We start from the raw sequence: 24,963 nt of genomic DNA, 5'->3' as shown, positions 1-24,963 counted from the left end.
TCTGCTGTCTATTCCTTTTGCATCGTTTGTTGTTTATTTGTCAGTTTGCTTGTTACTGTTGTTGGTGTTCCACTTTCTGGGAGATTTTCTCAACCTCATGTTCTTAATGGTAGTTGCTTTTTTCTACTATCATAATTTTAATTTCCAAGAGCTCTTTATTATATTCTGATTATTTCTTTTTTTAAAAAAACTCTTTTTTTGTGTGTGGTCATGGGTATATTATATTCTCTCTCTAAAGATATTTTAAATTTTTAAATATTTTTTTTTCCTGCTCTCTGCGTCATTTCTGTCTTTCTTTTCTTGGTGGGGGAGGGTCTAATGCAGGGACAGTTTGCGTCGGAGTTGGCAGGGTGAAGGAAGACGACAAGGGATGGTGAAGCACTTTAGGAATAGCAGCGGCATGGAGCAGCGCAGACCTCAACCCCTGAGCTGGCCGGGAGGGTGGTCAGCCAGCGGGAGCCCCCGGAGGGACCGTTGCGCAGGAGCTGTAGCAGTGTGGGTGCGAGAGGGACCAGTGCCAGCCCGCAGCCTGGAAGGAAGGGAGCAGGGTAATTTTTCTGCATCATTTCCATGACTGATTTTTCCTTTGACCTCAGGCTCTGACATGGCTTGGCACTGTTACTGGTCCTGTCTCTGTTTAAAATTTTGATATTTCCTTCGTCATGGATTTTTCTGCATTCATCTTCATTTTAAAATCTTGCATTAAAATATTCTCTATCTTGATGACTGAGTTTGTTGGTGCTGCCTTAAATGTTGCACCTGAGGCCAGGGTGTCTCTCACTTCACCCTAACCCCACCCTGAGGAGGAACTTCAGAGGACGCAGCCCCACCCGCTTCCCACTCTGCCCTGTCTTCTCCATCCTGCAGAAGCCAGGAGCTGTGGTGGGAGGGTGGAGTGGAAGGCCAGGGCAGGAGAGGTACCTGAGTGAGGGGACACTAGAGGCCCCCCCGCCCCCAGCTTTGTTGGGCCATCAGTTAAAGAACTGATACTTGCTCTGGCCAGACGCCATGGTCAGAGGAGCATGTCCCGGCCTGTGCAGAGAGGACCTTGCGGAAGAGAGCTACAGAGATGCAGCCTTCTGGAAGCAATTGTGTGTGGGCGTTCAGAAAGGGCAGTGGGGATCATTAAGAGCTAGTATGGATTCAGTAACCCCAGAGCTTAAAAAACAAGACAAATTCTCGGGCTCCACCCTGAAGACACTGCAGATGGAGCCTGGGAATTTGTTTATTGAACCCCCATGTGATTCTGACGGTTATCTAGCTGTAGAAACTTCTGATCTGTAACATGTCAAACCAATTTTAAAATCAGTTGCTAGACTGACCACCAGAACATGAGACTTTCTATGCACCACGTGGCTGCACTTGACCACAAGACTTTCACCATCTCCGGGGTTTCATGGCCCCCTCAGCAGCCACACATCAAGAGTCCATGTGAAGGAGCAAGGCCACCCTGGCAGGAGGCCCCTCTGAGATCCTGCGGGCTGCCTCCAGCTCTGCCCAGAAGATAGGAAGGATCAGATGTCCACATCAGACTTCTGTCTTAGCTGGAAGAGAGGTCAGATGTCAGATCAGGAACCGGAAAACCTCCTGGGCAGGCTGAATGAGGGTCGGCCTCACACTCGATGAAACTCCCAGAATAAATACAAATACTGGTACTGAAGTTCAAAGCTGGGTGGGAGGGATGTGGCTTAGCGGCAGTTCATGAGGAAAAGACTTGGGGCTCCTCACTGCCTGTGGGCTGAGGATGAGTCAGGAGTGTGAAGTGGCTGCCAAGGACGGAGGTGGGAAGCCAGCTGTGTTAATGGAAACCCACGGAAACCCATGAAACCTAGGGACCAGGGCTGGGACTCTGGGGTTCCTGTGGGGTATTTCTTGGCCTGAGCACAGCTGAGGGGCTTGTGTCCCTTGGTAATGGCTATCTAGGGACCAGAGGAGTCCAGAATGGTTGAGGGAGTATGGGGTATTTAGCCTGGTATAGAGAAGGTTCTAGATGTGGCTGTTTTCTAATAGCTGCAGGGCTGAGACTGGGGCAGAGGGAGGAGACTATTTTTCTCCATAGCAATTATCCCTTCCTGCACTGAATTATCTATTTATTTGTTTATATGGCTTGTCCTCCCTGGAACCGAAGCACCGGGAGACCGGGGACTGTTTTATCCCCGTTGCCAGTGCCCAGCAGATGGAAGGAGCTCCTTCTGTGAAGGAACAAAGGAAGCAGGGATTTCCCCATCCCCAGAGGCCTCCAAAGACAGGGTTGTGGAAAAGAAGAGGTTGGTCATTGCACACAGTGGCCTCTAGGACCTCAGCTCTGCTGACTCTCAGGCCCCCACACACAGAAGAGGACTCAGTGCTTACACGCGCCCGAGCATGTGTGTGCACTCCCGCCACCCGCGTGGGCTTGTGCCCGAATCCTCAGATGGGCCTGTGCTCCATCCCGGCTCTGCCTGGAAACCCTTCAGCCTTGCACTGAGCAGTGTTCAGTCGGGAACGCTGATGGTCACCCCCTTCAGCACAGCCAGCCTCGACACCACCCCACCTCACCCCGGGCTGTGTGCCCACACTGACCTGAACAGTGGGCAGCCTCAGCCCCTTGGGAGCCCTGCCAAGGGGCCCAGAGATGCCTGCTTCTCCTGCATCTCTTTTTTTTTTTTTGAGGAAGATTAGCCCTAGAGGTAACTACTGCCAATCCTCCTCTTTTTGCTGAGGAAGACTGGCCCTGAGCTAACATCCATGCCCATCTTCCTCTGCTTTATATGTGGGATGCCTACCACAGCATGGCTTTTGCCAAGCGGTGCCATGTCCCCACCGGGGATCTGAACTGGCAAACCCCAGGCCGCCGAGAAGCGGAAAGTGCAAACTTAACCACTGTGCCACCATGCCGGCCCCTCCTGCATCTCTTTTTTAAAAATTTAGTTTAATTTTAATTTTAATTTTTGGTCAGTGTCTCTCAGAGCTGGGGTCTCTGGTTGGAGGAAACCTGATCTAGACAACAGCTTGGCAGCAAAGGACGGGGCACGAGGCGGCTGGGGAAGGGGACGCCTCAGCCAGTGTGAATTGGTCCGTTGCAGAGTTTTCTTGGGTCTCAACAGGAAAACATTTCCACTGTTTATCCACATCACAGCCTGGTTGGTGCCAACAGGAACCATGATCTGGGTTCTTCTGCCCTGGTGCCATATCAAAGGACTGAGGGCCTGGCAGGTGGGCTGCCATTCCCTTTGGCTTCCCCCACACCCACCCAGTGCCACCTTATCTTCCTTCCCGGCTCCCCAGTACACCCTCCTGGCTGTGGCTTCCCTTCTGGCTCAGTCCCTCTGGCGCAGCTCCCTCACTTCGGCCCCTCTGCCCAGCCCCCATCCCAGGCCTTCTCTGGACCAGCCCTCTCTAACCATCTTCCCTTCTCGCCCCCTCTGACTCAGTTCTTTCTTCCCAGTCCATCAGCCCAGCCCCCCTGCCCAGCCTTCCCTACCCAGACCCCTGCCCAGATCCCTTGACCACCCCTCCTGCCTGGATTCCCTGCCCAGCCCTCCTGCTCAGCTCCTCTGCCCAGCCCCCCAGCTCAGCCGCCTTGTCCAGTCCCCCTGGCCAGCCCCCCAGCTCAGGCCCCCTGCCCAGAACCCCAGCTCAGCCCCTCTGCCCAGGCCGCCAGCTCAGCGCCCCTGTCTAGTCCCTCTGCCCAGCCCCCCAGCTCAGCGCCCCTGTCTAGTCCCTCTGCCCAGCCCCCCAGCTCAGCGCCCCTGTCTAGTCCCTCTGCCCAGCTCCTCTGTTCAGCCCCTTCTACCCAGCACCTGCCGCCTGGCCACCTCGCCACAATGCTCCTTCCAGCTCAGACCCTCTTGCCTTGGAGGCCTTGAGGCTTCCAGCCTGCATTCCCAGGGTGAGCTGGCAGCTCCAGGGGCTCTGGTCAGAGCCATCTCCTTCGGTTTCATTCTCACACCCACTGTACAACCACATCCCAGTGGAAAAAGAACTCTTGTCTGGACTCAGGCTTTCCAGAGATTTTCCCCCAGACCAATCCTGAGGCCCTGGGGAAGCTGGGAATTTTGAGGCAGAGGGAGGGGTTGGGAGAGCCACAGTGCTAAGTCAGAGACCCAGGGATATGCCACGGTTTATTCCCCAAGAGGCTGGAAGGAGGAGGCCTCAGGCAAAGCTGCCCTTCTAGCCTGGGGATTTCCAAATCCTAGTCCAAGTTTTTCTCGGTTCTGTGGTTCACATCTGAGACAGAGTTTGGGAGGAACCAAGTTTAAGAGCATACAGATTTGGAGGTTCCCCCTGAAATGGAATAGGTTCACTCCGAAAGAGAAAAGACTCCCTCCTCCCACCCTAGTCCTCCCCCGGCCCAGCTCCCCTGAATTCCTCTCCTCTCTGGCCCAAGCGAAACTTCCCAGCTTGTCCTCCACCATGGCAGGCCCAGGGAGGCTGAGGGCCCTGCAGCGAGGCAGGCATCACGTCCTCCAAGACAGTGGGGCGCGAGAGGGACAAGTGAGTGAAATACCTGGCTGGTTTCTACCACCTCTCAAAGGAGGCAGCACCCAAAAGGAGACCTCCAGAAGGCCCCCTCCCCAGATCTAAGCGCCTAGGGGAGATGGGACAGAGAGACACGTAGCACGGACGCATGAGGAGCAAGCAGTGCCTGTTGAAGAACCCATCATGCCGGAGCCCTCAGGGGAAGGGATGCAGTGAGGAGGCCCATGGGGGAAGACTTCTGGGTGTCAAGCGTGAGATGGGTGGGACGAGGGGAAAGTCAGGAGCTGAATATTGAAGAGAGAGCAGAGATTCCGTGAGAAGAATGGGTGTCCAGGGAGGAGGGAAGTAGAGTCCCGACGTCCCGTCTCCAGCACTCTGGAAAGAGTCCGGCAGTCCTGGCCCCCCCTCTTGGCCCTGGCACACACTAGCTGCATGACCTTGGACTGGACGCTTAACCCCTCAGTTAATGAACCTGATGGCACAAGCCCCTGCTAGCTTCAGATTTCCCAAATGGGTGGTAAATACTAATCCCACGGCGTTGAAATTCAAGAGCAAGGTGTGACGAGGCACGTGATGGGTTCTCAGTCCCTGTTGTCTCCCCTCCCCCTGCTGGGCTCAGCAAGGCTCCCGGGACCTCTGCTGGCTGCTCTGCTCCCGGTGGTCTGTCTCCTATGCAGGTCCCTCCTGGTGACCCTTTTCCTTTTCCTTGGGCAAGTTGGGTGGGTGGGTGGTTTCTTTCCTGCTTGCTGAGGTGAGATTCGCATAACCTAAAATTAACCATTTTAAAGTGCAGTGCATTTAATACATTCACGCTGTGGTACAGCCATCACCTCTGTCTAGTTCCAAAGCATGTTCATCACCCCAAAAGGAAACCCTGCACCCTTTTTTTTAAAAATATTTATTTGTACTTTTAATATATTTTTTTAAAGATTCTATTTTTTTCTTTTTTCGCCCCAAAGCCCCCCGGTACGTAGTTGTATATTCTTCGTTGTGGGTCCTTCTAGTTGTGGCATGTGAGATGCCACCTCAGCATGGTTTGATGAGCAGTGCCATGTCCGTGCCCAGGATTCAAAGCAATGAAACACTGGGCCACTTGCAGTGGAGCGCGCGAACTTAACCACTCGGCCACGGGGCCAGCCCCAAAACCCTGTACCCTTTAAGCAGTTGCTCCCCACTCCTCTCTTCCTTCAGGCCCTGGCAACCATCAATCTGTGTTCTGTTTCTATGGATTTACCTCTTCTGGATATTTCGTATATAAATGAAATTATACAAATAGGACGTTTTGTGTCTGGTTTCTTTCACCTAGCATAATGTTTTCAAGACTCATCCATTTAAGGCTGAATAATATTCCATTGTATGGATATGCCATAGTTTGTTTATCCATTCATTTGTTGATAGACATTGTACTGTTTCTTCCTTTTGGCTATTGTGAATAGTGCTGCTGTGAATATGTGTACACGTATGTGTTTGAGTTCCCGTTTTTAACTCTTTAAAGGTTTAAGGGGTGTATTCCTAGGGGTGGAATTGCTGCATCATATGGTAATTCTATGTTTAACTTTTTGAGGAACCTCATACTGTTTTCCATAGTGACTGAACCATTTTATATTCCCACCAGTAATGTATGAGGGTTCCAGTTTCTCCACATCCTGGCCAACACTGGTTATTTTCCCTTTTTTTTAGTCATCCTAGTCAACTTATAGTCATCCTAGTGGGCGTGAGGTGGTGTCTCATTGTGGTTTTTCTCTGTGTTTCCCTAATGACTAATGATGTTGAGCATCTTTTCATGTGCTTCTTGGCCATTTATGTATCTTCTTTGGAGAAACGTCTAAATCCTTTGCCCACTTTTTTTCTTTTGCCCGGCTTTTTAATTGGGTTGCTTGTCTTTTTGTGTTGGGCAACTTTCTTAACCCCTCTGGGCCCATTTCTTCATTGTCAAATGGGAATGCTATTGTCTACGTGTAATTGCAAAAGTGTTCTGCAGTAATTGACATAAAGGGCATGCACAGGGTCAGGAATGATAAACGTTAGGTGACTCTGAATTAGGCTCTGGTCTAGGGTGACTAACCGTCTGGGTTTTCTGAGGATGGTTCTGATTTTAGCACTGAACGACCAGCATCCTGGGAAATCCCTCAGTCTCAGGAAAACTGGGGCAGTTGGCCACCCTACTCTGGTCCCAGGTACGGTAGGTAGTGTGTATCCTTGCCATGCCATCCCTCTAAATCTCAGTTTCCTCATCAGTCAGGTGGGACTGAGAATGCCTCATAGAGTTGTTAGGAAAATCGGTGGAGCTAATTGGTTGAGAAAGTTAACCAGAAAGGTCTCGGAAGACAGAGTCGTGCTTTTCCCCCCAGATCTTACCTGGAAGTACCTAGGAAGTACCTAGGAAGGATCCTAGCAACAGAAGGGGATTTCCTGGCCTGGAGGCTTCAGGGGCTACTCTTCATACCCTCACTACTGCTCAGAGTATGGTGGGGGGGGCGACCACACTGGCAGCGCCTGGGGGCTTGTTAGAAATGCAGAAGCTTGGGCCCCTGAGACCAGCAGAGCCAGAGTCTGATTCCCAGGTGGTTCGTGTGCACATTACAGTTTGAGAAGCACTGCTCCAGGCCCAAGGCTTTGAAGATGGGAAATAATCCAGGATATGGAAAGTCCATCAGGAAATTCATCACAGTAGTATTTATGAGAGCCTAAAAATTGGAGCTACCTAAATGCCCAACAATAGGGCAGTGGCTAAGAGAATTGTGGATTTTCTTCTGAGTAGACGGCCGTGAAGCCATTACAAATGATGGTTAAAAGACCCTGTTCAGCATCAAAAACTGCTCTAGGTGTCATGAAACGTGACAGAAACAGTCCACACAACTGGATGATCAGCAGGATTCCAGCCATGTGAAATTATACACATATGAAAGAGACGAGAAGGAAATCTGCCAGCCTGGGGCCAGAGGAGGGGTGGGGGAGGCCCGTTTTTGTTTTCCTTTTTCCTCGTTGTCCTCATTCTCTGTGGTTATGTGACATATATTTCTGCTATCAAAACCTCTGGTTGGCAGATACTCCTCCAAAAGCCCACGTGATGAGTCAGTGCCAGGATAAGATGATCCCTCCAGTGCCATGAAGTGTTGGGGGCATTAACAAATGCTTCGTCTGGAAAGCCAGTCCACACCCTCTTTCCAAGCCTGGTCCAAACCCCTACTTCCAGGGCCTTCTTTGGTGAGGCTCGTTCACCCTGACCCCTCTTGACCCCAGGCGCTCAGTGCCAATGCAAGTGCCCCTTTGTCTAACCTGGGTCCCAACTTTCCCAGGTTAGACCAGGGGACCGGCTTTCTGCACTTCTGCACTGAGGAGTGTTCTCTGTGGGTTTATTTCTGCCCGACGCTGAGGGCGGATGGAGGTACACTGTGTGGAGACAGGAGGTAAGGGAAAATAATAACAAGTAACGTTAAAGGAGCCCTCCCTGAGTGCTGGCCTCATTCTATGGCCTTACATTTAATCCACCCAACAACCCCAGGAGGCAAGGTATGCTGGAACAGAGAGGTGAAATGCTTGTGCAAGGTTGCACAGCTAGTGAGTGGCAGAGCCAAGACAAGAATCCAAGTCTTTATGCTTTTGGAGTCCTTGGAGACAAAAACGAGTGACACGTTGGTCCAGACAGAGGGTGCTTCTTGATTTTCAAACTTTATTGTGCAAAAGAATCTCCTGGGAAGCTTGTTCAAATGCAGGTTTGGATCCAGCAGGTTTGGGGATGGGCCCCAGGATTCTGCATTTCCAGCGAGCTCCCAGGTGATGCTGACGCTGCTGGTCCCTCGGGTACACTTTGAGTAGCAGAGATCTAGAAAATGTTCCTGTTGGTCTTGTAAGGCCTCATGGAATGGTGGGGGCAGGGAATGGGGTGCCCCCTCCCCCAGGAATCCGGGCAGCACCTCCTGGGTTGGACCCAGCTGCCTGGAGCGCTGTCCTGACAAGCCTGGCTGGCTGGCTAGGCCCCTCCAGCAGGCCCTGCAGGGTGCCCTCGGTTGCTTGCCTCGGCATTTCCACCTGCCAGTTGGCTGGCAGGTGACGGGCCGATGGTGACAGCTTAGCCAGAGTTCCTGTCCAGAAACGTCTTGAGCTCAGCCAAGGTAAATGCTGCCGCGCTGTCAGAAATGAAGTGCCTGGCAGGCTCCGGTCATGAATAATGAGGCAGAAGAGACATTGTAACAGCAGACATTTCCCATGGAGCTGGGGCTGGTCTTGAGGAGGCAGCCTCCACGATGGAGACCTCTCCTGGAAAGGTCCAGCAGAATCATCATAACGGTTCCAATTACCAAACGCCTACTGTGGACCAGGCGCTGGGCTGAGAGCTTTACATTGATACATTTTGTCTAATCCTTTCAAGAACTCTGTGAGAAAGGTCACTGATGAGGGAACTGATGGCCAGAGGGAAGGGTAATATTTGGCACCAACTATTATGGAATGGAGCCAGTTTTTCGAGCTTGGGTCTGTCTGAGTCCACAGCCCCTGCGCTTGATCCTGCAGCCGTGGTTTTCAAATTGCACTCCAGGGAAGGCTAAGCGTTCCCAGAGGTGCTTCATGGGCTGCTGGGGGATGGAGGCTGGAGAAGTCCGTAGCTACAGGCCTGGTTCCAGGCCCTTCTCTTCCCTTCCCCTAGAGTGGCTTTACTTTGACGTGATTTATGTATCGAGCTTCCTTGGAAGATTAATTGGAAGAAAGGATTTCATGGCCAAAAATATTTGAAATCCAAATCATGCTGCCTCCCAAAACGACTGTCGGTTATTGACTAGGGCTTCTTGTGTACGTTTCAAGGAAACGTAGTTCCCCCTGGGGGCTTGCCAAGTGGTCTGGCTCGTGCTACACTCCCTGACCCTGTGCAATGTAAGGTCACTCCATCATAGCTTCTAGCCTCCCGTCCACAGTGTCTGGAGGGCTGCCCTCTGGGGTAAAGGGACTGTCCCACAGACAGCAAGTCAAATGTGGTGACTGGCTGTGAATTGGGTGAATTCCTCGGGCGACTTCACTGCCAGCACAGCCTCTAAATCCTTTTTAAGAGACGTAGCTTACAGTGAAGAAGCCCTCGGATTGACTGGCCTGAGGAGGCGACTTGGGACCTTGTATTAATTAGGATACAGATTCAGCCGTTGTAACAAATGCCCAACTCACGTGGCCCTTAGACACAAGCGAAGTTTATTCTTCTCTCACATGGAATAGTGTGAGCACAAGTAAGCAGGGGTTGATGTAGTGTCTCCATGGTGTTGGGGACCCAGATTCCCTCTACAACATGTGCCTTCCGTGTTGTGGTCCAAAATGGGTGTTTCAGCTCCCACCATCACATCTGCATCCTAACCAACGGGAACTGAGCAAGGTGAGGGCCCCCCATTCCTATCGAGGGCAATCATTCTGCTCATCTTCCATTGGCCAGATGTAGTCATGTAGCCACACTCAGCTGTAAGGAGGGCTGGGAAATGTGGTCTAGCTGGGTGGTCATGCGCCAAACTGAAACCAGGAGGTTCTGCTACTGAAGGAAGAAGGGGAGAATGTTACTGGGAGACACTGATCAGTCTGCCGTGGGTGGACTTCTGCCAGCAAAACTGCCAGTGTCGGTGGCAGCATGATCAGGGACCTGCCGTTGCAGATGGGAAGCACCCCCAAGATCGGTGAATTCCGAGCCCCGGGACTGTTTTCCCAGGTGGTCAGTCAAGAAGTCAGCAGTGATTGACTCTGTAGAAGAAAAAACACAGCGCCAGTGTGCTGCCAGGGAAAAGTTCTAGAAATTTGGTTTCTCACTTCCCTCTTCCCATTCAGATTCTCACTGTCTGAGCCTCTCTGATCACCCCATGAGCAAGACTGTTTTAGTTTATGCCCTTTGGGTTCCGAGGAACCGTTTGAGCTGTCTTGGGAGGAAGGTTTATAGTGAGGGTGCAAGGACCCATCATGGGATTGAAGGGCTGGAGATGAAGGGCAGCCTGACCTCAGGGACCCTGAAAGCTGTCGGGAACCAGGGCTGCTTTCTCTGTCTCTCCGGGCCCACCTCAATTCTTGTCTCTTTGTCACTGTCCAGCATATGTTTCTTGAAGCCAGATGCATGTAAGATCTTCCTTCCTTCTATGGACCAGCAGTCACACTTAGGACAATGCCCTGATGACATCAGTCACCCATGTTCCACACTTGCTGCCCTATTGGACTCTCAGTCCCTTGGTCTAATACATTTCCTCTGTGTTTAAGCCGGGAGGAGCCAGGGTTTCTCTTCCTTGCCCTGAAAGCATCTTCCTTGCTAGTTTCACTTCCTCAGGGAAGAGCCTGAGGAATCAGGAGACGCCTTCCTGTGTGCGGGATGTCCTAGCTATGGGATTGCTTTCCATGGCCTGAGATTCCCAGAGGAGGCAGCTAGTCCCTTCACGAGTGGTTTTTGTGTCACTGCCATCAGCGATGGGAGAGGATGCTGTCCTTGTCAAAGCCACACTGCACATTCTCAGCACAGCCTCCGGCACCATCGGCTGTGGGATCCTGGTGCTTGAACTCATTTAGCAAGTGGATCCCTAACACTCACCATATGCCAGGTGCCAAGCCCTGTGCTAGGTAGGTGCTAGGGGTGAGGAGATGAACGTGACACAACCTCTGAGCTCTGTGCTCCATAAAGGATCCACACTGCTTCTTCTGATGGGAGAGATTTTAAAGATTTTATTTTTCCTTTTTCTCCCCAAAGCCCCCGGTATGTAGTTGTATATTTTTAGTTGTGGGTTCTTCTAGTTGGAGCATGTGGGATGCCGCCTCAGCATGGCTTGATGAGCAGTGCCATGTCTGCACCCAGGATCCGAACCAGCGAAACCCTGGGCCGCCGAAGCAGAGTGTGGAAACTTAATCACCCGGCCACGGGACCAGCCCCCGAGATGTGAGAGATTTTAACCAGTGACTGATAAGTGGTCCAAGTTGCTTTCCAGGGGGGCAGTTACTTAAAACCTGAGAAACAGTGGACAGAGGAAAAGTCATTGTCTTTGAATGAGAGTGACCTGGTTTCAAATGGTTATGTGGGCTTCAGTTTCCCCACTTATAAAATGGGACTAATTTGAGTCCTCACGTCCCAGGGTTGTCATGCAGTGACACATTTGAAATGCCCAGCACATCTGTCACAGCTCTGCAAATGCTGGGTTCCCATCTCCTTCCTCCCCTTCTCTCAATCCCGCCCTCACCACCGACTTCGTTCTGGGAAGTCGTCCCCTCCTCTCTGGCTGCAGTTTGGCCTCACCGATCACCACGGAGCCTCCAAGCCTGGAGCTCTGAAGAGATACAGCCCCGGCTTCACTGTCCTGGAGGTAATCAAAGTCACCAGGACAGCTGCTCCCCTGGGGCCTGTTTGGACTTGTGGCAGATTCCGCATGGCACTGCCCCTGGGGCAGTCCTTCCCCGGGCAGGCCAGCTGCACTTGGCCCTTTTGATGCCTGAAGCAGGGTGTCGGCCTGACCCCCTGGCCCGAGCAGGGACTGCAGGTGTGGACGCCCTCGCTCTCCCAGGGTTCTCCTGACTTGGAGAGAACTTCTGCTGCGAGTTGGAGGCAGCAGCTCCTTTACTTTCTGACTCTCCTTGAGTCAGCAGAGATGACAACTTCATGTCAGTTAAGAGGTGCCGTTGGAGGGCTCCTTGGAAACTATTCTGTCCCAGGACCCCCCCAATGGCACATGGCCCGGCTTGTCAGTGGAGCAGCGTGAGCTGGGGCTGTGGACCGTTTGTCCTTCATGGGGAGCAGAAGACTCAGAGCAATGGGCTGGTGAGACGCGTCCCCAGGCCCCCCACCCTCTGCCTCTTGGGCGAGGCAGCAGGAGACAGGTGAGCGTCCGCTTGGGCTGCACGACTGCAGAGCGTGGCTTCCGTCCACGGCTCTCATTTCTGATGCTTGGAGGTTTGTGAAACTCTCACCAGGTGAGTCCTGGGAAGCAGGTGATGGGAACCAGACTCTCCTCCAAGCCTGCAAGCAGCTCTTTTAAACACAGGCTGCTCAGGCTCCTGGGTGGCAGTATTCAGTTGGCTCCCACCGTACCTGAGCGCACCTGCTCACTGTCTGCCGCCGTCCTGCTGTGTTTGGTAACACCATCCCGTCCTGGTCACCAGGGTGCGTGTGGTAGCAATAAAACAGCAGAGGATGTGCAGGCCTTCCACACACTGTGCTTTGTGGTCATTCACTCATCAACACGTCCTCCAGCTGAGCACACACTCTGCGCTTAAACACCATAGGTAAAGGCTGACCTCACCTATGAGGAACTTATGGTCTTACAGGAAAGGCAGGTGTGAAGATGACAAGTCTGAAAGCCAAGGGAATCATCACAAGTGAGCAACCCGTTGAGAAGAAGCCCGAGGTGTAATGAGAGTGAATGGGGGCATCAGGGAGGCGTTCCTGAGGAAGTGACTGCTGAGCTGAGGCCTGAAGGACGAGGAGGACTCGGCTTCTGGATGGAGTGAGAAAGAGGTTTTGAGGCATAGGAGGTACCAACGTCCTGAGGCAGACAAGCACTGGTGATTTCAGGAACTGAGAGAAACTCAGTAGGGCTGGAGCACAGAGCCAGACTACCATGCATCAGGAAGGATTTGTGCCTGTGTGTAACAGAGGGCTGAATCCAGGGACTTAATGAACATCCCTCCAGGGTGTCATCAGGGACCCAGATTCTGTCCAACTCTCCACTCCACCATCTTTAGGGTGTGACTCTTGTCCTTATCCTCACAAGATGGCTGTTGGAGCTCCAGCCATCATATCTACATTCCAGACAGGAATAAGGAGAAGAGGAAAGGTAAGAAGGACCAGCAGTCAAATCTGACCTCTTTCAAAAGGCACCACTAGAACCTTCAGTTTATCTCATTGGCCAGCCTGTGTGGTACCCCTTAAGACATCCAAGGAATGAGGTTTTTCAGCTGGCTACCTTGCTACTCACTACAAAATCAATGTTCTGTTAATAAAGAAGAGGGGGAAATGGATGTTGGATAGACGTGTCCAGAATCTGCCCCACAGGGCCTTGTAGGTCATAGTAAGGAGTGTGACCTTTATTCTACGTGAGCTGGGGAGCCACAGAATGCTCTGTGCAGGGTGGTGACAAGGAATGGGGAACAACTCAGAGTTGCCTCACTTGAGCCACAGCAACACACACCTGTGGGCGTGTGTACTGGTTCCCTAGGGCTGCCATAACAGATTACCATGAACTAGGTGCCTTGAAACAACAGAAATTTCTTCTCTCACAGTTCTAGAGGCTAGAAGTCCCAAAGCAAGGTGTCACCATGGCCGTGCTCGTCTAAAGGCTCTAGGGAAGAATCCTTCCTTGCCTCCTTCTAGCTTCTGGTGGCTCCCAGCAATCCTTGAGGACTTCCATGGATGGCGGGGGCTGTTTGCAAGGGGTGGGGATCTTCATTGGGCAAGTAGGGGGATAAACTAAGCATTGAAGGAGTAGGAATCTGCCAGGGGGAGAAGGCCAGGAAGGTCATTTCTGGCAGGCGGACCAGCATGTGCAGAGGCATGAGTGACCACTAGTGGCCTGGTCTGGTGAGTGGGTGCACAAGGGTACACAGGGGAACCAGAGAAGAGAAGCTAAAGAGAAGGCGGAACTGGCTCATGGTGAGACCTTGCATATCAGGCTGAGGTTTGGGTTTCATCTCGAGGGCAGTGGGAGCCCCAGATGGCTCGTGAGCGGAGTGATGCGACCTCGCACATGTTTTAGATTTGTTGACGGCTAGCCATACTGGGGCTGGGTGGAGGGGCAGGAGTCTGGAGGCTGGAGGGGAGGACAGGCAGTGGCAGTGGGAAATCTCCACCAGCCCCACACCCCGCGCCATGTTTCTTCTGCTCATCTTCCCCCAGCTCTGCGCCGACCCCGGGTCCCCAGAATGCGTCACTTGTCAGAAGAGCAGACTCTGCCTCCTGGCGGGTGGGGAGAGCGGGCATCCCTTGTCCCTGCTCATGCTGGGCCCAGGGCAAGGGCTGGCTGGGCAGCTGGCAGGTTGGCAGGGAGAACATGGTCTGCTCTGCTGTGTCTGCTGCTACTGCCACTGGACAGCCTGATTAATGACCCATGATGCCCGGGGCTCCTCGAGGGTCAGCAGCCCCGTCTCCGCGCAACGGCCAAGCCAACCTGCCCGTTCTGCCTCCCTTCCTCCCGAGGCTGGCGCGCCCGGGTGGGCTGAGATGCTGTGACATCGCCTCCTCCCCTGGCTCTTCCGCCCTTTCTGCCAGCCATTTCCCGGCCTCCTTTCAATCCTGGCCCTAAATGCTCCTGAAGCAGGAGAGGCTTTACAGAATTAACTCCCAGCCCACCGCGTTCTGGCTTTTTTGTTTTATCCCCATGGGACACACAGTAGAGGTTAGAAATATGTCCTGAAGGAATCCTGGCTGCTCCTCTCCCCTTTTTCAACCCTCCAGCGACTGTAGTATGGCCCTGCTTTATCTCTCTGCGTGAGGTCTGTTTGCATAAGTCCCACCTCCTCCATCAGACTAGCAACTCCCCAAGATCAGGGTCTGCCTCCATCTTTAGACTGGTGGCTTCTACGATCCAGTTTTTAATTCTCCCTTGAACAGCGTACTCCCAGGGTGGGGACTGTGTCTCTCCCCTAGTCTGGGAGCTCCCTGAAGACAAGGGCTCTGTTTGTGACCCCTCAGTCCGAGCTCTGCCTTGGGTGTGCTCCACAGAAACTCAGGACGAGCCTTCTGACCCATCTGGGAATGGCAGGGCTGAGCATGGGTACAGTGGGGTGGATTTTGCTGGGGCCAGAGCTGCTAGAGCTAGGGGCCTAGTACTGAGCTGTCTGGGGCCGAGGAGAGCCCATGGGCTCCCAAGCCTGCACCAGCCCTCTGGGGCACAAGTCCAGCACCCTGGGAGGGCGATGACTTCTTGTATCCAGAAGTCTGGGTTGGGGAGGGGCAGGTGGTTCCTGGCATGCCGGACTCCTCATGCCTCCTGTGGGGTCTGTCTTGGATGGTGGCAGGAGGACAACCACAGCTACTATGTGTCCCGTCTGTATGGCCCCAGTGAGCCCCGCAGCCGGGAGCTGTGGGTGGACGTGGCTGAGGCCAACCGGAGCCAAGTGAAGGCCCACAGAATCCTCTCCAACACCCACCGGCAGGCTTCGGTGAGTGCCCCGGTCCCCGGCAGGCTTCGGTGAGTGCCCCGGTCCCCGGCAGTGCTGCCCTAGGCTGGGAGGCTGGGGGCCGGCCCACCCCACCTGCTAAGTGGGCATGGCTGTGGCCTGAGGTCTGTGGCCTGGGAGCTGCCTTCCAGGGGATCCCAGGAGCTTTGCCAGAGTTAGGGTGCTCACCTGTGGTCCTGGGGGCCTGCCATGGACATCCCTGTTCCCCTCACGACCCCCACCCCCATCCAGACAAGCATGGGGCAGCCCTCTGGCCTGCAGCTCGGCCCATGCTGACCCTCCCCCGTCCTTTGCAGAGAGTGGTCTTGTCCTTCGATTTCCCTTTCTACGGGCATCCTCTGCGGCAGATCACCATAGCAACCGGAGGTAAGGCTGTGTCAGTGGGGAGGGTTTGAAGATCTCAGCCAGAACTTGGGGGACCTACCTGGGGAGGTTTACCAGAGACAGGGTGGTATAGATGGACAGGGGAGGGACCCACGTTTGGCACTCTTGAAACTGCACTCTGAGGAAGCAGGGCAGTGGGTGTGTCAGAATACTTCCCTCACATCAGCTGACTTGCTTGTATGTGTGTGTTTCCCTCTGGCCCGGCTCAGGCCAGCGTGGGCAGTCCCAGTGGTCCCTGTGGTTCTGAGTCTGTGAATGAGAGGGAAGGAGAGACTGCACTGAGAGCCTGGTTCCTGGGACCAGGCTCCCTGTTGGTATGAGGAGCCCATTTTTTATTCCTGTGCACTTTCCTAGGGAGAGGGAGAGGGAGAGGTGGGAGTTTGTGCCCACCTGGAGGCACAGGGAGAAACTTCTCTGGTCTGGGACCCTTTTGCTCCATACATGCCAGACCCAAAGTCCACCAGGTAGGGATGGGGGACAGAGGTCCAAAGCTTGCTTCCAGCCCCATCTGCGCCGCTCCTTCCTGCCCTTGGGGAAAAAAGCCCAAGGAAGCAACCCCTCTGGGCCATCTCTGGTGATTCGTCTGCACTTCTCCCCACCCAGGCTTCATCTTCATGGGTGACGTGATCCATCGGATGCTCACAGCTACTCAGTACGTGGCCCCTCTGATGGCCAACTTCAACCCTGGCTACTCCGACAATTCCACAGTTGCTTACTTTGACAATGGTGAGACCAGACTTCAGAGTTTAAGTCACCCAGCTCCAGGGCTCCTTTGGTCCAGCCCCTGTAGAGGAGTCCAAGGCCCAGAGAAGGCAAGGAACTTGCCCAGAGTCACACAGCAAGGCAGCCACCACACTTTTCTGTATTCGGTTTCCTCATCTGTAAGATGGAGACAAAATGCCTGCCACCCAGCAGATCAGATGAGATACGAAGTGAGAGTGCTCGGCTCTTAGTAGAGGTGAAGTAAATACCAGGGACCTTTCTTGTTTCTTACTCTCACAGGTTGTCCCTTGAGCACCCACTCTCCCGCCCCAGGGAAACAGACATCTCTCCTATTTCTCCTCCTTTTCCTTTCAAGGGGTCAGGATAGGCAAGAAGGAAGGGTCATGCCTGGGCTAGGACATGATCAGGCATGGCATCCGGGGGGCTGAAGCAGGGTCTTCTGCTTCCTCCCAAGCTTGGAAGCCAGGCTACCAGTTCCTGCCTCCAGTCGAATTTGCAGACTGCCTCCATCGTCCCTAAGGGACCTGACCTGTGGCTCCTCCACGCCGGCCACCATTTCTGCAGGGCCCTGCTCCCTGCACTACCTCCCCGTTCAGCCAGGTCTCTGCTCTTCTCCCCAGGGACTGTGTTTGTGGTCCAGTGGGACCACGTCTACCTCCAAGGCCGGGAGGACAGGGGCAGCTTCACCTTCCAGGCAGCTCTGCACCGTGACGGCCGCATCGTTTTCGGCTACAAAGAGGTGAGGGGGCCCAGCTGCAGAGATGGCTGGGTCTTGGGGCCTTTCTTTCACTCAGCAAATATCTGTAGAGAAGCAATGTGCCAGGCCTGGGGCTTGTGCTGAGGTGTAGCCGTGAATAAGGTGGCTGCGGGCCCTCCCCTTGTGGAGCTGTGAGTCTGGTTGGGAAGATAGACAGAAATTGCAGGAACAAATGTGGAATTGCCACTGTGACAAGTGCTCGTAAGTGGAGAAGCTGGGTTCCAGGAGAACCCTTCATGGGGCTCTTTATCCGAGCAGGTGTCCAGGAAGGGTTTCCTGAGAAACAGAGTTGAAATCTGCAGGATGCATAGGAGTTAAGGAAGCAAAGAGGAGAGAGAAATGTGTTCCAGGAATGCACGACCAAAGGTTCTGAGACAGGACAGAGTGTGGCTGGAGGGGGAGGAGCAAGATGGGGCAGGGGAACAAGCAGATCTGCCTTTGACTAAGGTCCATGTGGCTTCAGAGTAGAGACAGATCGTTAGGGGCTCAGAGGAAATGCTGGGAGATAATTTATGAGAGGTGATGCCAGCCTCGGGTAGATGGAGGGCGATGGAGAGAACTGGAGAGACAGTTAGCAGGCTAATTAGCAGGATTGGGAGATGTATCAGCTGGAGGAGGGGAAATGAAGGAAAGGGAGGGGCCGAGGGTGATTCCTAGTTTTCTGGCCTGCGTGGAGGTGCCATTCACAAAGTTGGAGAAAAGGAAAAGGAGCTGGTGTGGGGAAGACTTGGAATTTGGGTGGGGGCCCATTGGGTTTGAGATGTCTTGGAGTCCTCCAAGAGGCAACGCCAAGCAGGCAGCTGGGTCTGGAGCTCAGATGGAGGTCTAGGTTGGCCCACGAGGGTTTGGGGGGTAATGGAGCCTCTTCTCCCTGCTGCAGATCCCTATGTCAGTCCTGGAAATCAGCTCCTCCCAGCACCCCGTCAAGGCAGGCCTGTCAGACGCCTTCATGATTCTCAATCCATCCCCAGACGTACCAGGTGAGTCCCCAGGGATCCAGCGGAGACAGGGACTGGGTTGGACTCAACTCACACTGGGCAGGCTGGTGGGGAGTGGATGGATGGCGAGAGTCGAGTGGGAACTAAGGGGAGAAAGAGGGCATGGTGAGTTCCCATCTTTCTCTGTTAAAGCAGAGGAACCATTTTTCCCACTAAAATCCCCCATGGGAGGCACCGTTCTTAGTGTTAAGAGGAAAGGGAGCCAGCGCCCTTCCACTCAGCACCACCCCCCTTTAGAAAATCTCCAAAGACACTGAAGTAGGGTTTATGGGTCCTCCCAGAACACAACCCTAATGCCCCCCACCCGGGTGATGGAAGGAGCGTCACAGGGGGTTTCAGGAGACAGGAAAATCCCGTTTCTCTCCCATCCCCCCAACCTGCATCCCCCAGTTTCACTTCCAGGAGGCAACCTGGCCTGCTAGGCTATTTCTAGAGCTACAAGCCTTCAGGGAAGTATGTATACGTGTATTTAACACAAATGATGGCATATGCTGTCTGTCCTCTGTTCTGCTCCTGAACGAAGTATATCCTGCCCATCATTCCACGTCAGCACACATCTCATTCTGTGTAGTGGCTGCGTGATAGCCCATTGCATGGATGTGCCTTAAATTAACCAGTCCCTGGGCACAGGCTTCTCAGTTGTTTCCAACCTTTTGCTACAACAAATAAGGCTGCAGTGAATCTTCTTGCACGTAGGTACTTTTATGCCTCAGTGTGAGTATTTCCATCAGATAAATTCCCGCCACTTCACCTGCCCCTCCCCCGACCGCCCCCCTGAACTCCCAGTGCTCTAGCGAGGGGCTGAGCAGGGACCTCCAAGATCCGGCCCCACGGCTGCAGTCAGCGTCTGCTCTAAGTCGTTGGTTCACGCCTGTACTGAGCTGGTTGCCAGATAGTCTCAGTATCATCCTAATTGTATTAGTTAGCTACTGCTGCATAACAAATTACCCTGAAACTTAGCAGCTTAAAGCAACAAACACATTATCTCAGAGTTTCTGTGGATCAGGAAGCAAAGCACGACTTAGCTGGGTCCTCTGGTTCAGGGTCTTTCACAGGCTGCTCTCAAGCTGTTTGCCGCCATTACAGTCATCTCAACGATTGATGGGGGGTCTACTTCCAAGAGCTCTCGTGTGGTTGTTGGCAGGGTTCAGTTCCCCCCTCGGTTCCTGCCCTGTGGACCTCCCCACAGGACAGCTCGCAGCATGGCAGCACCATCCATCAGAGCAGGCAAGGAGGGCAGCAGTGGAAGATGAGCAAGATGGAAACCAGAGTCTTTTCATAACCTGATTTTAGAAGGGCCATCCCGTCACTTTTGCCATATTCTGCTGGTTGGAAGCAAGTCACTAGGTCCAGCCGGCGCTCAGGACAGGATTGCACAGGTGTGAATGCCAGGAGGCAGAGATCCCTGGGGGCCATTTTAGAGGCTGTCTACCACCGTGACTATAATCCTGTCCCCAGGCGCTGAGCTTTACAGTATCTTACTGGATCCTCCTCGCAACATTGTAAGTGAAGTCTGTACCTTTGTCCCTTTCTAAACGAGGAGACACAGAGGCTCAGAGAGGTGGAGTGACTTGCTTGTGGTCACCCAGCTACGAAGGGGAGAACTGAAACCCAGATCTTATGTTTTTTTTAAACCCCGGGATCTGCCGTTGAGACTCTAAATCTGACCCACCCCCATCCCACCCAGAGGGGTGAATCCTTTCCTCCTCGGTTCCCCAAACGCCCCCCACCCTATGTACACCCACCGCAGGCTGTTTTGCAGGAAGGACAGTTCTTGATGTCCATACTCCACCCTTCCCCGTGCATTACAGAACCGTCAGGAGCAGGGTCTTCTCTGTTTCATCTGTGCCTCCCTCACATGGCTTTGTGCACGGCAGAGTCTCAGGAAATGTGTTTTGGATCCAGCTGTTGAATGAGGGCGAATTAGAGGAAGTCAGTTCCCTGGGGAGGGTCTGCATCTGAGGCTCCTCTGTGATTCTGGAATGAAAGGCTGTTTTAGCCATGGAGCATGGGGAGGCGGGGTAAAGAGAGGCGGGGGAAGCACAGTCCGCCTGAAATAACAGGAGGGAAGCTGCGCCTGCTCTGTGAGGCCCGGAGACGCAAGCGCTCTGCCTGCGGAGCCTCCGGATTCCGTGACTCCAGGTGCTGTTTGCTGAGGTGTTAGGTCCACAGGCCAGGTGAAAGCCGCCTGGCAGCTCCAGCCTCCAGTCTCCCTTCCCTCTGTCCCCTATTCCTTCTTGTCACTGCCAGACAAATCTGATCATATCGTTCTCTGGCTCCTTGTTGCCTATAGCATTAAGTCAAAATCCTTAGTGTGGCATTCAAGGCCCTTTGCAGCTGGGCACACCCTACCTTTATAGGCTCCCCTCCAAACCCTCTCTGTCTGGGCAGCACTGGTCTGCATGCCCTGTGTCCCCCAAACATGTCAAGGGCTGTCTGCATCCCCGTGACACAGTTCCTTGTATAAAATGCCCCCCACCCCAGCCCTTTCACCCCTTGGCAAAATTCTACTCACCCATTGGTCTAGCTCCATGCAGCAGGATTCGTGGTTTCCTCCTCTGTCCCCTTAGCACTTTGTCATCACACTGCCCTGCTCATCCTCCTTGTCCCCAACTAGCTTTGCACTCCTTGGGGGCTCACTGTGGCCCCAGCACCTAGCCCAGGGCCTGTGGCAGGGCAGGTGCCCCAAAAAAATGAGTAACAGTGCAAGTGAGTGTCGCTGAAGAGAGTGGGTGTGGCAGAGACCCTGTCCTCCACTCCATGGTGACCCTAAGTGAGAACAGGGCCTGACACCACTTGAGTCTGGGGTGAGTGCTTTGGTAATTGCATCTCTTTTTGTCAGAGGCCTTTAGCTTGGGGCTCCAGGCATAGACTTGGAAGGAATATTGAGATGCGAGTGGAGCATATGCCCATGCATATATTTTTCTGGGACAGTACCCGTGGCCTTCATTGGGTTTTAAAATGGGCTGTGATCTCCACTTTGGGGAGTGATGGCTTTTATGTGGCTAAGAGGTCAGATTCCTCTGGGTCTGATATTCAACCCAAGAAGTAGAGAATTAGTCTGGATTAGGTTGAACTGCAAATAACAGTAAGTCCCGAATAACCGGAGCTTAAATGAGACAGAAGTTTAGGGAGAGCCCTCTGGTCTGCAGACCCTATTCTTACCAGGGATAGTCCCATTGTCCAAGCCCACCTGGTCCTATAGAATGAATGGTGTCACTGTCCTTGTCCCCAAGCTTGGCTCTTCCCTGCCTGGGGCACTGTGAGGAGTGGAGTCTGGCTCCCCACTATTCAGAAATCACCCAGAGGCTGGCCTGGTGGCGCAGTGGTTAAGTGCGCACGTTTCACTTCGGAGGCCTAGGGTTCGTCAGTTCGGATCCCGGGTGCCGACATGGCACCGCTTGACAAGCCATGCTATGGTAGGCATCCCACATATAAAGTGGAGGAAGGTGGGCACGGATGTTAGCTCAGGGCCAGCCTTCCTCAGCAAAAAGAGGAGAATTGGTGGCAAATGTTAGCTCAGGGCTAATCTTCCTCAAAAAAAGAAAAAAAAAAAGAATCACCCAGCCACTGAACCCTGTCTGGGGCACTGTCTCCTCGACCAGGGTCCAAACAGTCTCCTCTCATCCCTGCTTGATGCGTGGAGGGAATTCTGCACAATCTCACCCCTGGGGTTGAGGGAAGGAAATACTGAAAACAGCCAGAGTTTTTCTTACCATCAGTTCCTTGTATAAACTGCTACACAGGCTTTGGAGCAGAGAGTCTGCAGAGCGTGCTTTGATGCAGAGAAAAGATTCATGTGCAACTAGCATCTTTTTGCAGAGGCACACAAAACTTATAGGGTGGGTTATGTGCTGTTTATTTGGCTGGAGGGGCCCCCAGAAGTCAATATAATTTCCTCTACTCATTTGTTTAAAAGCAACTTCAGTGTAGCCAACATCAAAATCAACAGATTCTGAATTAGTGGAATCAATTAATGAGGTTTTCATTATAAAAGGCTCCAAATTGTAGCTTGCCCCTTGGCTGGCCCCAGAATGGCCTCGGATGATCCTAACACGTGGGCCTTCTCCTTTACCAGAACTTTCCTTTCCCCTCAAAGGCAGACTTGAGTCCAGAAATGTGTCAGAGGCTTGTACCTTTGTGCTGGACTGCTGGGTGGGGGAGATGGGAGGCCCTGGATCTGGCTGCAGGAGGGTGGGAAAGATGAGCCAAGTGAGGGCGTGGAGTGGGGCAGTGTATCGTCACCAGATCTGGCCCATTTTGTCTTCCTGCCTCTCCTGATAAAGCCTCCTGTACAAGCTTCATCAGAGCTTTTTATCCATCAGGGGCCCTCGTCCCCTCTTTTCACTCCTCTCTTCTCTTTTTCTCTCTCCTCTGCTCGCTGAGTCTTCCCATTGCTTGCCTCCTCTTCTGTCTCAGCCCTTTTCCTACTTGGCTTCGGTGCTGAGGAGGAATCTCCTGCCTCCCCTCCTGGGCTGAAAGCCCCTTGAGATACAGGCCCCTCATTGTGTTTATCTCTGGGGTCCCCTGTGGGGTGTGATGCATGGTTATTGAATGAATAACCAAATGAGCAAAGGACTACATGAGTGAGTGAATGACAACTTTTTCCGAACGAGCGTCTTATATTTTTTGTATCATAATCATCTGTTTTGGAGGGAGGTTTGTGGCAGAGTCTGTCTGTCTGATTTCTTCTGACCGATCAAACTCTCTCCCACTGGTGTCTGGTGCTGAAACAAAACAGGACGTGTAAACGTCTCTTTTGAGCCATTAACATTTCTTGATTGGGCGCCAGAGCTTTCCATGTATGGACCTCAGTAGTTCTGAATCTTTGAAGATCGGAAGCAGAGATAAAACGGAACATCTCAAAGTGTCAGAAATGTGACTTTGGGGTGGCCTCCGTCCTGGTTCCGGAAGAGATCTGCTGGTCATACGATGGACGTCATCATCCTTGGGCGAGCCCAGATGTTGGCGAGATAATCCAAAAGCAAATAACTCAGGCGGGGATATTAAAGGTTCTGTTGATAGAGAAATAAAAATATTACCAAAGCCACACACTCAAACAAGTACAAGTTGGCAGTTGAAGTGAGCAAATATTTTTAATCAGAGATAGATTTCCGCACACCACCCTCATCCGCCTTCCTACCACCCTCATCTCCCCGCCCGGCTGATAGGGCTGTGCTGGGTTGTGGCAGATGTTTGAGCATCTCCGGCTGCACCCTTACTTGAGGCACAGCCCCAACTCTGTTCCCCAGCCCGGCTGGTGGGGAGACCCCTCCCTAGATTCTGGTGTGATGTTTGCTGGGAGCCCCGCCTTCCCTGGCTGCCATTTGGTGTCTCTATCCCTGAAATCTGCTCCCTTGACAAGTCCATGTCTCCATTTGTGCCCTGACCCTGACTCCCTCTGTCCCTCCCATTTCTCTTCCTTCTGACGGAGGGTGAGTTCTCCCCAACATCCTTGCAGGTGGGGGAAACCTAGAAGCCATCTCTCCTCCTACTTTGAGCTCTAACTTAGGAAGGGGCATGTCTAGCTTTCTGTGGCCCACTGGGGGCTGCCCTTTTGAGAAAGGCCGTAATCTGTGGTCGGCTGGGGAGGAAGGGCGTTCTTCCTTTGGGCTGTAGGCTGAAGTTATAGTAAGTTGCTGAGGTTTTCATGACTATCTGTAACCCATTCATTCGTTCACAGTCGTTTCTTGAGGCCATGTTAAGTGCAGGGCCCGGTGCTAGGGGCTGGGGTACAGAGACAAACAACTTGCAGACTCTGCCCTTGGGGCGCTTGCAGCTTGGTGTGGCGGGGGGCCAGCCAAGTAAATATTGACCAAGCAGTGTAACAGGTGACACTGGACATTACACAAGGGGCTGTGGAGCTCAGAGGAGGGCCACTAACTGCACCCAAGGCTGGGGAGGCCTTCAAGGAGGATGTGTCATTCGAGCTGAGCGTGAAGGATGAGGCAGATAGAGGAAGAAAAGTTTCCGTCAACTCTAGACCCCACAGCCTCAGGACCTTGGGCGACCTGGAGTTTCACATTTATTTTTTATCCTATTATATTTTGGTGCTAAAAGGGTGATTTTTCAGGAGGAGAGATGGGTAATGGATGGGATGGAGCTGTGAAAGTCTGCCTAGAACTTCCCCATCCTCCACCTAGATGTCCTGCATGCCCCAGGCTCACTCAAAGCCCAGGCCATCTTTATATGCCAGTTGGTGTCACACAGGGAGGGCCCTGCAGCACATATGGGCCTTCGTGTGAATTGAAAATTGGTGCCTCCTGTGGGCAGATGAATTATAGAAAGGTGCCCTTCCTCACGGCAATCTCTCAGACCCCACACTTGCTTGACAAGGGGCCTTTCTTGTATCAAAACAATCTGTGTGTGTCTGTGTGGATGTGTGTGTGTGTCTGTGTGTCTGTGTCTGTGTGTCTGTGTCTGTGTGTCTGTGTCTGTGTGTGTGTATCTGTGTGGATGTGTGTGTCTGTGTCTGTGTGTCTGTGTCTGTGTGGATGTGTGTCTGTGTCTGTGTGTCTGTGTCTGTGT

The 24,963-nt window shown here is 53.0% G+C and overlaps 1 protein-coding gene across 1 annotated transcript in view; it reads left to right on the top strand.

The window, feature by feature from the left end:
• The window catches only part of PLXDC1 (plexin domain containing 1), a gene marked incomplete at its 5' end in the record, with an annotated part of 57,343 nt that overhangs the window by 10,060 nt on the left and 22,320 nt on the right, over positions 1 to 24,963 (top strand). The window contains 5 exons of the mRNA XM_046676312.1: positions 15,412 to 15,555; positions 15,870 to 15,939; positions 16,561 to 16,683; positions 17,301 to 17,419; positions 18,318 to 18,417. Of these exons, the coding sequence (XP_046532268.1) occupies positions 15,412 to 15,555; positions 15,870 to 15,939; positions 16,561 to 16,683; positions 17,301 to 17,419; positions 18,318 to 18,417 (556 nt within the window). The remainder of the gene's footprint in view (positions 1 to 15,411; positions 15,556 to 15,869; positions 15,940 to 16,560; positions 16,684 to 17,300; positions 17,420 to 18,317; positions 18,418 to 24,963) is intronic.

Source organism: Equus quagga, chromosome 11 (genome assembly GCF_021613505.1).
Source record: "Equus quagga isolate Etosha38 chromosome 11, UCLA_HA_Equagga_1.0, whole genome shotgun sequence".
Classification (NCBI taxonomy): domain Eukaryota; kingdom Metazoa; phylum Chordata; class Mammalia; order Perissodactyla; family Equidae; genus Equus; species Equus quagga.
Note: the sequence above shows the minus strand (reverse complement) of the source record. Positions and strands in the feature narration are given on the sequence as shown.